We start from the raw sequence: 13,809 nt of genomic DNA on the forward strand, positions 1-13,809 counted from the left end.
GTTAGGGGGGGGACTCGGGGAGACAGGCCCTTTGTTGTCGCAGAAAGCGCATGTAGTTTTGTGTCTGGCCATGCGTTGGAGCTACCGTATCGAGCTACCGTGTGGAATGCTGCGATTCGACAATTTGATTTGCTCGCAGTCGCCGCGTCAACCTGCGTTTTGTGTTGCATGAGGAGCAGCAGCAGCAGCAGCTACGATGCGTCGTAAGATTCTGTTGGTGAACCAACCGATAGGAGAGGACGGTGCGTGCATTCTGTAGCTCGGCGGTCGGCAGTCTAGAAATTATATCATATGGGAGTTACTTCTTCTTCTACAGCCTGACGTCTTGTCCCGATCCCTTTTTCTCTTCTCTCTCTCCTCTCAATCATTCGCCTTCCCCAAATTCCTAAACGCCAATTCACCCTTGTTCTACCTACCCCCTCCTCGACCCCTCCAACCCCTCCATTCACTTCCCCGCCAGCCGTCAGCCGCAACGGCACAATCGCCCATCATGGGAGACCAGGAACCGACCCCCGAGAACCACACGATGATGCAGGGCTTCGAGTGGTACGTGCCTGCGGATCAGAAGCACTGGGTCCGCCTCGAGAAGCATGTTCCCCAGCTCAAGCGATTCGGTGTGGACAACATCTGGATCCCGCCAGCGTAAGACGATCCCGATTGAATCACGAAGACCAAGGCCAGCCCAATTGACTCCGAATCTAGGTGCAAGGGATCATCAAAGACTGGAAACGGTTACGACATCTACGATCTGTACGTATTGCGATCCAATTTTCTGCCGAGCCAGCACATCTTGCTAATCATCCTGAAAGCTACGACTTGGGTGAATTTGACCAAAAGGGTTCCGTAGCGACAAAATGGGGTACGAAGGAGGAGCTTCTGAAGCTGGCGCACACCGCCAAAGACAACGGCGTCGGCATCTACTGGGACGCCGTCCTCAACCACAAGTTCGCGGCCGACCGCAAGGAGAAGTGCCTCGCTGCCGAGGTCGACTCCGACGACCGCACAAAGTTCGTCAGCGACAAGTACGAGATCGACGCCTGGGTCGGCTATGACTTCCCCGGTCGCAAGGGCAAGTACAGCGAACAGAAGTACCATTGGTACCATTTCAGTGGTGTGGACTACAATGCCAGAAACGAGAAGACGGCAATCTATAAGATCTTGGGTGATAAGGGTGACCAGCAGTGGGCGGAGAGCGTCGATGACGAGAAGGGCAACTAGTAAGATCAGGCATTCGTTGGCTGGAACATGAGCCATGCTAATAATGTGTAGCGACTTCCTGATGGGTTCTGATCTCGACTACGACCACCCCGAGGTTGTTAAGGACGTTCTCAACTGGGGCAAGTGGCTGGCCCAGGAGGTGCCACTCAAGGGCATCCGTTTCGACGCCATCAAGCACTATAGTGAGGACTTTTTGCGTCAATTCATCACCGAGCTGGACAAGGAGTACGGCAAGGGCTGGTTCTTTGTCGGCGAGTTCTGGAAGGACAGTCTCGACGACATGTCCGAGTACCTGCAGCGCATGGGCAGGCAGTTCACCCTCTTCGATGCGCCTCTGGTCTACAACTTTAGCGAGATCAGCAAGGGTAACGGTGCCGACATGAGAAAGGTCTTTGACGGCACTCTGGTGCAGAAGGAGCCCATCAACGCAGTGGTACGCATCATCAGCATCGCTTCACTCCCACCACATTAACGAGACGGTAATCTGACTGTCCGCAGACCTTGGTCATGAACCACGACACGCAACCCTACCAGGCCCTGGAGGCCCCGATCGAGGGCTGGTTCAAGCCCATCGCGTACGCCCTCATTCTTCTTCGCACCGACGGATACCCCTGCGTTTGGTACGGCGATATTTACGGCATCAAGGGCGAGCATCCCTTCCCGCCCTCGTGCGGCGGCGCGGTGCCGAAGATGACGCTGGCCAGGAAGCTCTACGCCTATGGCAAGCAAGCCGACTACTTTGACTACGCGACATGCCTGGGCTGGGTCAAGTACGGTACCTGGGACCGCCCCTACGGCTGCGCCGTGGTGGCCAGCAACGCTGGGCCGGGATCCAAGCGAATGCATGTCGGTGAGATGCACGCCGGCGAGGTCTGGACCGATGTTTTGGGCTGGAATGACAGAGAGGTCACCATTGGCGACGACGGCTTTGGCGAGTTCGTGTGCTCTGGTACCTCGGTGAGCATCTTTGTCAACAAGAATGCTGACGGCAGAGACAAGTTCAACGAAGAATTGTGAGTATTTGTGACCCCATGGAAGAAGCGAATGGGAACTAACCTTGACAGTGACTCGAACATCTACGAGGAATAGAGTAGATATGATGGGACTAGGCCAGGGGAAGAATTGGAGTTCCTAGAATAGCTACCAAGTAGCTGTAGATTTTATGCTTCACACGAGTATGTGTTTGATGGAAAAATAATCAAGTTTAATCAAATGGTCAAACTCAGGAACAACAGTCCTCTTCAGCCTTGCGCTTCCGAGCTCTTCAAGTGCCCTTGCACTCATGACATGGTGCGCCTGCCATTCGGCAGTTCGTTCCTCGCCATGGCGGCTGAGCTTTATGCGAAACAATGAGCACACACTGGCAGCTCTTGTTCACAGATCTTTTCAAAAGATTATAGTCTTTGCTCCCAGTGACCGGGCAGAGCCTCGAGAGAGATCTTCGGGGGAGCAGGCGGCCGAGAGGTGGGCCCGTAGCCCGGACCCGAAGACCAACCTACCCCGCCATGGTGCTCAATATTAGTATATCACCTCATCCTACTTGGTGAATGCGGGGGCGAAGTAGACCACGCCGGCGGCGCAGGAACTATGAGTATCAATCACTATGCCGTTTCCCAAGTTGTTATTGTGGTTTGTGTTCTATCCGTGATTCTACAGATGCCTGACCGGGCCGGACGGAACTAGTTCCCTAGGCACGGCGGGGCGGGGCCGGCCCGGTTGGACGGGACCCACCCTGATTTCCAAGCACGCAAAGTTGAGCTTGTGCGTTTGCGGTAAAAAACTGGCATCTTTTGCATGCGATAGGTACCTTAGTGGCCTAGCTAGTTTGGGGGTGATTACATAACGGATGTATCCCATGATAAAATATTGAAGATTGTATCCTCGGAAGACTTATTAACAGATCATTCAGAGATACTCTTCACCAATGCCTGCTACCACTCTTGATCCGTCGGAGAGAAGGGCAATATCAACCACTCTCAAGAGTCTCAGGAATCGCACTTATCGGACGGAGGGAACTGGTATTGCTGGTTAAAGCCGAAAGTCGCAACGTGTTCCCTGGACCCTGTGCCTCTTCAGCCCTATTTCAGTATTGAGGATCCGTAAACTGGTTCCCTTTTGTCCGGCACATGATGTTGAAGAAAGCTTAAAAGCCGGGGTGTCGAGTTTTCGGTGACAAGAGGCATGGCTGAGATACTGGTTTTGGTTGATATACTCGTACATCCCCGAAAAAGCCCACGACTCAATCCCAGCGTTGTGCGCCATTCTGTGGTTCTTCACCACTCCACAGATGTCTTATCGCCGATGGGAAAACACGGCAAAGCGGTTCCGCACGTCACATATCCCCGCCGTGCCGTGGGGACTTCAATTTCATGCTCGATGCTCCAGCCTCTCATCCTTCTCCTCCAAGGCTCCAAGTTCCAACACCCATCCGAAATGCTCCATGCCCCCCATTCCTGACATCCCCCACCATCCCCCTTTTTGGGCCGAATGCAGTAAGTGAATGCGGAGTAGCTACACTGAGCTTCGATTGGACTGGAAGCTCGCTCCGGAGTGCTATGCTGACCGTCATCCACCCATCAACGACCCCTCCAATTCAAAGCTCCTATCGTCGGCCTTCCAATGGCCGCCGGCGCATTCGTACACCCAGAGCTGGAGCAAATAGAAAAAGATGCTCTCCTCTCCTCCCCTTCGCTTGCACATCGCTCGCAGTTCCTCTTCACTAGTCAAACCTCTTTCGACTTGTTCATTTCCTTGTCGATTTCGATTCTGTGATACCCCTCTACTCCGACAGCGCCACCTTGACCTCAACCCTTACGCGAAAAGGACACGCCCAGGAAAACGGCCAGCGGCGCGTCACTTCTTCTCATCAACCCCTCGCCACCGTCAATCAGATAATATCGCCGCAATGTCCGATCTCTCTGTTGAGCTGACGGCCCCCAACGGCGTCAAGTACACCCAGCCGACCGGACTCTTTATCAACAATGAGTTTGTCAAATCTGCCAAGGGCGAGCTCATTGACTCGATAGATCCTGCGTAAGTTGTCACCTAGCCCCCTCATCCCTCATTCTTCCTGTGCATCACATGCGATTCCCTCCTGCCTTGCCCTAGATGACGAAACTGACAATCACACGTTACCTACAGCACCGAGGAAAAGATTGCTTCCGTCCAGGCTGCAGAGGTCGAGGACATTGACAAGGCCGTTAAAGCCGCACACGCCGCCCTGAGACATGAGTCCTGGAAGGGCATCTCGGCTACGGATCGTGGCATCCTCATGTACAAGCTCGCCGATCTGATTGAGCAGCACAAAGAGACTCTTGCTACTATCGATGCATGGGACAATGGTAACCCCACAATCTCTACAGTCTGTCCTATGACCAGATAGACAGCTAACGCAACCTACAGGCAAGACCTACGCCGATGCCCTGGAGATTGACCTCTCCGAGTGCGTCACCGTCATCCGCTACTACGCCGGCTGGGCCGACAAGACCTACGGCCAGACCATTACCAGCATCCCCCAAAAGTTTGCCTACACCCTTCGTCAGCCCATTGGCGTCGTCGCTCAAGTGTAAGCCATCCAAGTTACACCCACGAAAACCACTCCGAAACTAACAACAGTCCAGCATCCCCTGGAACTACCCCCTCAGCATGGCCACCTGGAAACTCGGCCCAGCCCTCGCCTGCGGCAACACAGTCGTCCTCAAGGCCGCGGAACAAACCCCGCTGAGCATCCTCTACCTCGGCACCCTCATCAAGGAAGCCGGCTTCCCCCCGGGCGTCGTCAACTTTGTCAATGGCCTCGGCCGCGTCGCCGGCGGCGCCCTCGTGAGCCACCCTCTCGTCGACAAGGTCGCCTTCACGGGCAGCACCGCCACGGCCCGCGCCATCATGGGCGAGGCCGCCAAGACGCTCAAGAACATCACCCTCGAGACGGGCGGCAAGTCCCCCCTCCTCGTCTTTGGCGACGCCGACCTCGAGCAGGCCGTCAAGTGGTCGCACATGGGCATCATGTCCAACCAAGGCCAGATCTGCACCGCCACCTCCCGCATCCTCGTCCAGGAGGACATTTACGAGGAGTTCATCCCCAAGTTCCTCGAGACGCTCAAGACGACTAGCAAGGTCGGGAGCCAGTGGGACAAGGACACCTACCAGGGACCCCAGGTGTCCAAGGTCCAGTTCGAGCGCGTGCTCGAGTACATTGATATTGGCAAGAACGAGGGCGCCACCCTCGCCGCGGGCGGAGAACCCCTCAACATTGGCGGCAAGGGTAAGGGCTTCTTCGTCGCGCCCACTGTCTTCACCAACGTCACGACGTCGATGCGCGTATGGGGCGAGGAGATTTTCGGGCCCGTAGTGGTGATTGCGCGCTTCAAAACCGAGGAGGAGGCTATTGCGTTGGCGAATAACAGCCAGTACGGGCTTGGAGCAGCGGTCTTCACGCAGAATGTCGAGCGCGCGCACCGTGTTGCGTCGGAGATTGAGGCGGGCATGGTGTGGGTTAACAGTACCCAGGACAGCGACCCGCGCGTGCCCTTTGGTGGTGTCAAGCAGAGTGGTATCGGGAGGGAGTTGGGCGAGGCTGGATTGGAGGCGTATAGTCAGATCAAGGCTGTCCACGTCAACATGGGCACAAGGCTTTGAAAATGTTTCGAGTAGGCTTTGTTAAGAAGATGAGGATGACAAAATGAACAACTTTCATGATCATGATTCTGTATTCATCGAGGCCTCGCGCATTCTATGGGTGCAAAACCAAATCATACCGACCCGGCAACAGCGTCACCCTCTTCCCAGACGCGCCCTCCACGCCCACGCTCCCCTCCCTTCTGATCACAACTGCGCTCTCATCCCTCGGCAACACCAAAGTCCCCTTCGTACTCGTCGGCACAACAACCCTCATCCTCACCTCCCCGCCCTCGCGTTTAAACGTTACCTCAATCAACCCATACGGAGACTCAAACGTCCCCTCCACCAAATCAAACTCGGACTTCAAAGGCGGCTTCACAGTCCACGTCCTATACCCGTCCTCCTCGACCCGAACACCCAACACAGCCTCGTAAAACCACTCGTAAATCGTGCCCAGCATGTCGTGGCACTTACTCCGGCACGCATCCTGCCAAAACTCGTTGAGCGTCGTCTCCCCGCGCCGGAGGAAGCGCATGTAGGAAGGGTGCTCCTCCTGCCGCGCCATCGCCATCACGATATCCGGGCGATCGACGTCCGTAAAGGTGTTCCAGAGCCACTTGAGCCCGATTTCGCCCGCGCGAATCCGGCAGTCCGCCACGTCGTCCAGGAAGGCTTGTTGTACGTCGCTTACGTGCTCCGCCGGGACGAGGCCGAATTGCAGCGCCATGGCCTGCGCGATCATCGTCCGGTCGTGGGTTCCGGGTTGGTCGAGGGAGGTGTAGAAGGCGTAGGGGTGTTCCTTCTTGTCGGTGACGAGGAGGTGGCGGTTGTACGTCTCGTAGATGCGGTCAGCCCACGCGCGCCATTTGAGCTTGTCTTCTGTGAAGCCGAGTTCTTTGGCCATTAGCTCGACGTTGCGGAGACATTTGTAGTATATCGCCGTCTCGATGTTGGCCTGGTGATTCCCAAACGCGATATCGCGGCCCCAATCACCCAACCCGTGCTCAATCAACCCCCCTTGCCGTTCCTTTGTCCGAAGATACTCCATGTACCGCACGCAAGGCTGATACAGCTTCCCAAAAGTGTGCGTCGAGCCGTAGTACTTCTTCAGAATCTCGGGGATCAACGCGACCGCCCCGCCCCAGGTAATCGTATCGTGCAACGGACCACACATGTACCGAATCTCGGGCGCCATCGTCGGCACGAGCCCATCGGCCTCCTGCGCGTCTGCAATATCGTCCAGGATCTTGGAGTGCAGGGCCTCAATGTCGCGGATGTACTGCGTCGCGGGCGCCAGGAGGTGCGCGACTTCCAGCCAGCCGAATTTCTCGATTTGCGGACAGTCGGTGTGGTAGCTGAACAGGTTGCTGACAAAAGACCAGTAGCACATGTCGATGAGGGCGTTCGCGTCCGGCTTGTCTGTCTTGAGGGTGCCCAGCCTCCGGGAGGCGGAGGAGATGTGCCTGCCAACAACGGAGTGGACGACGGGGAGACCTTCACCTACCTGTAAGGAGACGCCTTCGACTTGGATGTAGCGCGCGCTGGTGAAGCTGAAATCGGGCTCCCACATCTCGATGTCGCCCGTCCCGGCGAGCGTGATTTTGGAAAAGACCTTTGTTTCAAAGTCTTTGAAAAGGGGGTCGGGCATCAGCACGCGGCCTGTCTCGTCTACGCTCTCGGAGAACTTGACGATGACTTGTGCGCCGGCTGGGCCACTGACTTGGACGCGAACCATGGTGGACATGTTCTGCCCTAAATCGAATGTCACGACCCCCTTCTCCAGCGTCTTCTTCGAAACCGGCTCGACCGTCTCGTGAAGCGTCACCGGCGGCTGGCTCTGATACCTCAGTTTCCCCCTCGGCCCCGTCACAGGCGTGGAGGCAATCCACTCCTTGTCATCGAACCCAGGCTTATCCCACCCATCAGGATACGATCTCAAGTCTTTATCCTCTGAGGCGTAAATATTCGCCAGCGTAGTAGCACTCTTCCTCGTCTTCCAATCCGGTCCCGAAACCACCGTCTCCCGACTCCCATCCTCATAAAACAGATGCAGCTCCGCAAAGAAGCACAGCTCATTCCCGTACCTCACGTACGTATTATCTTCATACATGGGCCAAAAGAAGCGATCGTCCCCGCCCTTATCGCCGGCGTAGAACCCGTTGCCCACGTGCGCGCCGACGACGTTGTCGCCCTGCGTCAGCGCGTCGCTGAGGTCGTAGGCGACGAATTGTACGGTGCGGTGGTAGTTTGTCCAGCCCGGGTCGAGGACGTGCGTCGATGCGGGCGAGCCGTTGCAGGAGAGGTTGAAGTGGCCCAGACCCGAGGCGAAGGCGATGGCGCGGGAGGGTTTCCGGAGGAGGTGGAGGTTTTTGCGGAGGTAGAAGGGTTTGTCGCTGCTGTCACCTATCCAGACTCCCTTCCAGCGGTTTGCTTCGTCTTCGAACCAGGTGCGGAAGATGAGGCTGGTATGGGGCATCTATTTTTTTTTCGTTCGTGTTAGAAGCCGGGAAGTTCTGAAACGAAGGATACATGTATGGACTGGACATACGTAGGTTTGGTTCATGCTGTACGGCGGCAGTAGCCTGCTTGATCTCGGGTACGCCGTGAAGAACTCGTTCACGTCGCTTGATGATGTTTGTCCATCCTGATCCCAGACGGTCACTTTCCAGAAGTGGAATGATGCGGACTTGAAGCCGCCCTCCGGCTTACAGAGTACGTTTCTCTGGGCATTGCTTTCGACTTTGCCCGAATCCCAGACAATTTGAGAGCTCGATCCATCATCGAGTGCTGCTGCGTTCAAAGCAACGACGATACGGTAGGCGCTCTGGGAAGCATGTTCGAGCTCGGAGTGAAGCACCCAGTAGAGGCGTATCTCATCAACGTCGATGCCCAGGGTTTCGTGAAAGGCATGGATGCCACACCGTGTCACCTCCATTGTAGTGAGCTGCCAAGGGTTGGGAAGGGACTAACGCTCCAAGGGGTATGACCTCACAGCCTCGGTCGAAAAGAAGTTACTGCGTAAAAGCAGCTTCTAGTAGCCTCAAGAAGTATTCGGTTCCCGGCAAGTCTTTAGAGAAGCGAGCTTCAAGGGTACATGTAGCTTCTATGAGTTCTATTCTGTTTCGGGCATGTTCCGCATGCTGTGCCTCACGAACAGAAAGGTTGTGGTCAGATAACTCGGGGTAGTAAAGTCATCAATGAACCGAAATGACCGAAGTTCGGTGCGTTGTTCTCTCGAGAAGAGTGGCAACTCTGGAGCTGTGAAACAGACTCCTCTCGGATCCAGTATAATTTAAAGAGCACCCGGTGGGCTGGTACGGGGTACCGTGGACGTCTTTACGCCGAGTCTTTTGGCCAAGGGACCAAGACCATGTGCCGGTGGAGACCCGGCCTTCGGTACTTGGATATTGAGTATTGGCACCGAGATGTCGCCGGAGTGGGGTAGAGACACCATCATCGAATCACAAGTGCTGATACGTTTATGTTGGTGTCGATCTGATGGCCTCTCGCTCGGAATTACCGACTGTGAGAACGGACTTTTTAGACCGGGTTTCCCGAGCGTGCCACACATTTATTTGGGGTTTGGCCGGCAAAGATCTCTGCCGCACCCAGAGTTCTGGACAAGTCGCTGTATCGCTGTCTGTATCCGTCAACGCTCCAGATCTCTGACAGAGGATTTCATCGCCTACAGTCCACACCTCGAGCGACTTGGAATACTCCAACGTTCAATCCAAAAACTTGACATGAGAGTTATCGATGAGGAACCCCCACCGTGCCGGTTCCGGACCAGGATCTCCACTTACCGAGCCTCTTTGAGCCTCGAACATCAACGGCCTCATCAGGCACGGTACGCGTATCCGCAGTAGTTTCCAGCGACTATGGTGCACAGCATGCCTAGTGGCTGCCCGAAAGAATCAACATTGAACACGCCACCAACCACCCTCGGTGATGTCGGGTTAAAGATGCAGCTTTGTCTGGGGTTGTTTGGGTTCGTGCGGAGGCCCCAGATTCTAAAGACCGCACATTCAGGGGGGGATCAGCCAGGTTCAGTACTGTTCAGATGCTGCCAAGACCCACTGGATGACACCTCGATCTCGTCGATTGGATGAACAGGGACACTCACCGGTGGTGTTGAAAGCTGACAAGCTCGGTACTGGATGTTGGTCATCTCATTGAGCTCCAGCTGTATTTTAACCTTAATGTCCCTCCCGGGTTTTCTGCCCTCAAAAGGTTTTGATTTTTCGTTTGTCTATCGGTGACAGCTGTGACTGTTAACAACATACGACAATCATGGGTCGCCTCACGACGGTGTTGTCCGCCGTCTTCCTGGCCATTGGAGGTTTCCTCTTCGGCTATGACTCCGGCATCATCACCTCGACGATCGCTCTAGATACGTTTGAAAAGTACTTCAGCCACCCATCAGATACCGTCGCCGGCGGCATCGTGTCAGCCTTTCAAGGCGGTGCCATCTTCGGCACCATCGTCAACATGCTCTTTGCCAACAAGATCGGTCGGCGAAACACCATCTTCGTCGGGTCTGTGATTTCGTGCCTCGGCTCCGCTCTGCAGGCCGGCGCCGTCAACATGGTCATGCTGATCATTGGCCGCTTCATCGGCGGTGCCGCCGTCGGCATGGTCACCTCGACGATTCCCATGTACGCCTCTGAGCTGTCGGAGGCTAAATACCGTGGTATCTTGTCCGGCTTGCTGCAGTGGATGTTGAGTTGGGGATTCTTGGTTGCCCAGTGGCTTGGATACGGATGCTCCTTTGTCAAGACCGACTTTTCTTGTAAGTCTCTCTTCCATCGTCCAAGTATCTGGATATCCACTCAGAGTCACTGCAACACGAATCGTAATGTAAACTGACAACTGGATAGGGCGATTCCCCCTCGCCTTCCAGGCTGTCCCCGGTGTCATCCTCGTCACCGGCATCTACTTCCTCCAGGAATCTCCCCGTTGGCTGATGGAGCGAGACCGGCACGAAGATGCGCGTCGATCACTCGGCAAACTCCGAAGCGGCCTGGACGAGGAAACCATCGATCTCGAGTTCCGCGAGATTCGCGACGTTATCCTGGCGGACCGTGCCCTGGGTAACATCTCGTGGAAGTCCATCATCACCAAACCTTCGTGGCGCAAGCGTCTCTTGTTGGGCTGTGGCGTACAAGCCTTTGGACCTCTCTCAGGTAAGCATGTCATCTATCCAACGAATTACGTCGAAGCGTAGGACTAACGCCGATTGCCAACAGGCATCAACGTGATCAACTACTATGGACCTCGCATCTACAAGATCCTCGGCATCGATACCCAGACTTCTCTAATGATCATCGGCATCAGCGGTGCTTTGTCAATCGTCTACTGCAGCATTGGCCTGTGGCTCCTTGACCGCGTCGGTAGAGTCAAGCCCCTCATTGTCTCCGCAGCCGGTCTCGGCGCTGCCCTGCTTGTCAACGCGGTACAGGCCCAATATCTCAACGAGAATAACGCCAACCAGTTGCGTAGTATGGTGGCCATGAACTTCGTCTTTAGCATGTTCTATACTCCTCTGGGCATCATCAGCTGGGTGTATCCCGCTGAGATCTTCCCCGTCGAGGTCAGAGCGCTCGGAAACGCCATCACCACCTTCACCAACTGGACCGTCAACCTCATCTTTGCCCAGATCTCCCCGGAAGCGTTGACAAATATTGGATTCCGCTACTTCTACGTGTTTTTCGTTTTCAACCTGATCGCCATGATTTGCTACATCTTCTTCTTCCCAGAGACCAAGGGTAGAACGCTTGAACAGATGGATGAGCTCTTTGGGGACCAGCTGGTGCCTCATGCCATGCAGGACTCCGTTGGGGCTGCTGCTGCTGTTGCCAAGGACGAGAAGCTTGTGGAGCAGCTCGATCATGTCTGAGAACGGTCTTCGAGGATAGGACGAGCTTTGGAGTGTTTGCGATACTCCAAGGGTCGCAACTTGATCGCATGAATGTTGATAGGAAAGGTGGTGGCCCATGAGAAACACGCGACCTGTCGATTACGTACCTTACTTAGGCACGAATGTTCTCATATTAATGAAGGGAATACAGACTGTTGACTGCACAGGTGCGATTGCAGGCTTTGCATGATAGAATTACCAACGTGACAGAGAGTGGCATCAATCCAAGGCGGAGTCACGCGCTCGCGTCTAGACCGAATGACATGATAGTCATCCCACGGTAGTACTGGTAGCTTTGGCTTACGTAGGCCAACGCCAAAGCATGAATAGCCTACACCACATTGTTCGCCAATCTAGGCCTAGTGATTTGTCGGGGTGATCTGGCTGACAGGATTCAAAGACTCCATTTCTGGGCCATGCCCGAATAGGCAAACAAAGTGGTCTGGACATAAGTAAGCAGATGCGCTGCGAATTGCCAGAATTAACGGCATTATATTTGAAAGAAAGATACGGAATGCCTATAAAAGTCAAGCGGATCGTGAGGCAGTTTTCCTGGTTCTATTTCTGTTATTGACACCTCAAAAATAAGCCGAGCTTCACACGTCATTCGAGCACCTTAACATAACAACCTTAGTCCCGCAATCACTCTACACTATCACGATGGTCGGCTCTAAAGACCTCCCACCATCAACTCTTTCCTTTGGACGCGTCTTTTACAATAACCAATTCTGTGCCAAGCCACAATGGCCGGCCCCGGGCACCAGTCTTTCCGGTAAAACCGCGATCATCACGGGTGGAAACACGGGCTTAGGCTATGAAGCCGCGCTTCAGCTGCTAGATCTCGAGTTATCCCGCTTGATTCTAGCTGTACGCTCACGCGAACGGGGCGAAGAAGCCGCTTCAAAGCTCCGTCGCCGATATCCCGATGCAACGATCAGCGTGCAACTACTCGATATGACGTCTTACGAGTCTGTCCAGGATTTCGTGCGTCGCATTGATACCGAGTTAGATCGCATCGACATTGCTCTTCTCAATGCCGGCGTGATACGGATGGACTTTACCAAAGTTCCCAGCACTGGCCACGAAGAGACAATCCAAGTCAACTACTTATCAACCGTGCTCCTCGCCATACTCCTTCTCCCTGTTCTAAAGGCCAAACGGCAGAAAAACGGCGACCCCGCGCGTCTTACAATCGTCAGCGCCGCTCTAACATTGGTAGCCACCTTTCCCAACAGAGGTGCAGACCCTCTTCTCCCATCCTTTGATGATCCCAAGGTCTTCGCCATCCACGGCCGGGAGGCCTACAATACGTCGAAGCTTCTCGCTCACATGTTTCTCTGGAAACTGGTTGACCATATCTCGGCCGACGAAGTGATTGTCAACCTCGCAGATCCAGCGTGGTGCAAAGGCACGAATCTAGCCCGCGATGCTCAGGGCATCATGAAGTTGGGGGTCTCGGTGTTTGGGGCAACGACTGGACGAACGCCGCGAGTAGGCGCCTCTTGCTTTGTTGATGCCATTGTCAACAAAGGCAAAGAGTCTCACGGTTGCTTCCTTATGAGCTGGAAAATTCATCCGTACGCTTATCTCAATCATGCGTTGCCTCATTTCATGCTGACAAGCTCCAGGTTTGCTGCGTTTCTCTATACCACCGAGGGCAGCATTGTCATAGATCGTCTTTGGGAAGAGACACTTAACGAGCTGGACTTTGCGGGCGTTCGACCCGTCTTGAAATCTTTATAGATTTGTTCTTGTTTGTTTGCTCTTTCCTAGAAGTTGTATTATCGCGGGTGGTTGTAATTGGTTTCCAGGCGGTGCTTGAGTCGGCAACTTGGTCGAGTGCAAGACGAAGCCAGCCTACCTGCCTGCATATACGTTGCCATCTAAAAATCCACACCCGGGCTTCCTTTAGCCAATCTTTACTATTCTAGCCTTGGTTCTTCGTAGCAAATTTTTATTAGTCGCATGCGCGTCAAAATGGCGATAAATCCCGCCGATAAAGCACTCGGACAAGATGCATCAAATCGAACTCGATTGTTGTACGTAAAGGTTGG

At 54.6% G+C, this 13,809-nt stretch overlaps 5 protein-coding genes across 5 annotated transcripts; 4 read left to right on the plus strand and 1 right to left on the minus strand.

Moving 5' to 3' along the window:
• Nucleotides 1–490: 490 nt before the first annotated feature.
• N0V96_001164 (uncharacterized protein) lies at nucleotides 491–2,307 on the plus strand (the record flags this gene model as incomplete). Its single annotated transcript, XM_053196853.1, has 6 exons — nucleotides 491–642; nucleotides 703–750; nucleotides 810–1,217; nucleotides 1,270–1,651; nucleotides 1,717–2,231; nucleotides 2,283–2,307. The coding sequence occupies 6 exons, from the start codon at nucleotides 491–493 to the stop codon at nucleotides 2,305–2,307; spliced, it is 1,530 nt and encodes a 509-aa protein (XP_053045780.1).
• Nucleotides 2,308–4,123: 1,816 nt separating this feature from the next.
• Nucleotides 4,124–5,856, plus strand: ALD2_1 (mitochondrial aldehyde dehydrogenase; the record flags this gene model as incomplete). Its single annotated transcript, XM_053196852.1, has 4 exons — nucleotides 4,124–4,251; nucleotides 4,360–4,559; nucleotides 4,621–4,783; nucleotides 4,839–5,856. The coding sequence occupies 4 exons, from the start codon at nucleotides 4,124–4,126 to the stop codon at nucleotides 5,854–5,856; spliced, it is 1,509 nt and encodes a 502-aa protein (XP_053045779.1).
• Nucleotides 5,857–5,950: 94 nt separating this feature from the next.
• N0V96_001166 (uncharacterized protein) lies at nucleotides 5,951–8,773 on the minus strand (the record flags this gene model as incomplete). The annotated part of the gene is made up of 2 exons (XM_053196851.1): nucleotides 5,951–8,314; nucleotides 8,387–8,773. 2 exons carry the CDS (start codon nucleotides 8,771–8,773, stop codon nucleotides 5,951–5,953), a joined length of 2,751 nt encoding a protein of 916 aa, XP_053045778.1.
• A 1,355-nt stretch (nucleotides 8,774–10,128) lies between these two features.
• On the plus strand, nucleotides 10,129–11,734 carry N0V96_001167 (uncharacterized protein; the record flags this gene model as incomplete). Its single annotated transcript, XM_053196850.1, has 3 exons — nucleotides 10,129–10,627; nucleotides 10,716–11,021; nucleotides 11,085–11,734. The coding sequence occupies 3 exons, from the start codon at nucleotides 10,129–10,131 to the stop codon at nucleotides 11,732–11,734; spliced, it is 1,455 nt and encodes a 484-aa protein (XP_053045777.1).
• A 681-nt stretch (nucleotides 11,735–12,415) lies between these two features.
• N0V96_001168 (uncharacterized protein) lies at nucleotides 12,416–13,498 on the plus strand (the record flags this gene model as incomplete). Its single annotated transcript, XM_065756151.1, has 2 exons — nucleotides 12,416–13,200; nucleotides 13,384–13,498. The coding sequence occupies 2 exons, from the start codon at nucleotides 12,416–12,418 to the stop codon at nucleotides 13,496–13,498; spliced, it is 900 nt and encodes a 299-aa protein (XP_065615391.1).
• Between the last annotated feature and the right edge of the window lie 311 nt (nucleotides 13,499–13,809).

Source organism: Colletotrichum fioriniae (assembly GCF_027942845.1).
Source record: "Colletotrichum fioriniae strain IMI 355084 chromosome Unknown scaffold_1, whole genome shotgun sequence".
NCBI lineage: Eukaryota > Fungi > Ascomycota > Sordariomycetes > Glomerellales > Glomerellaceae > Colletotrichum > Colletotrichum fioriniae.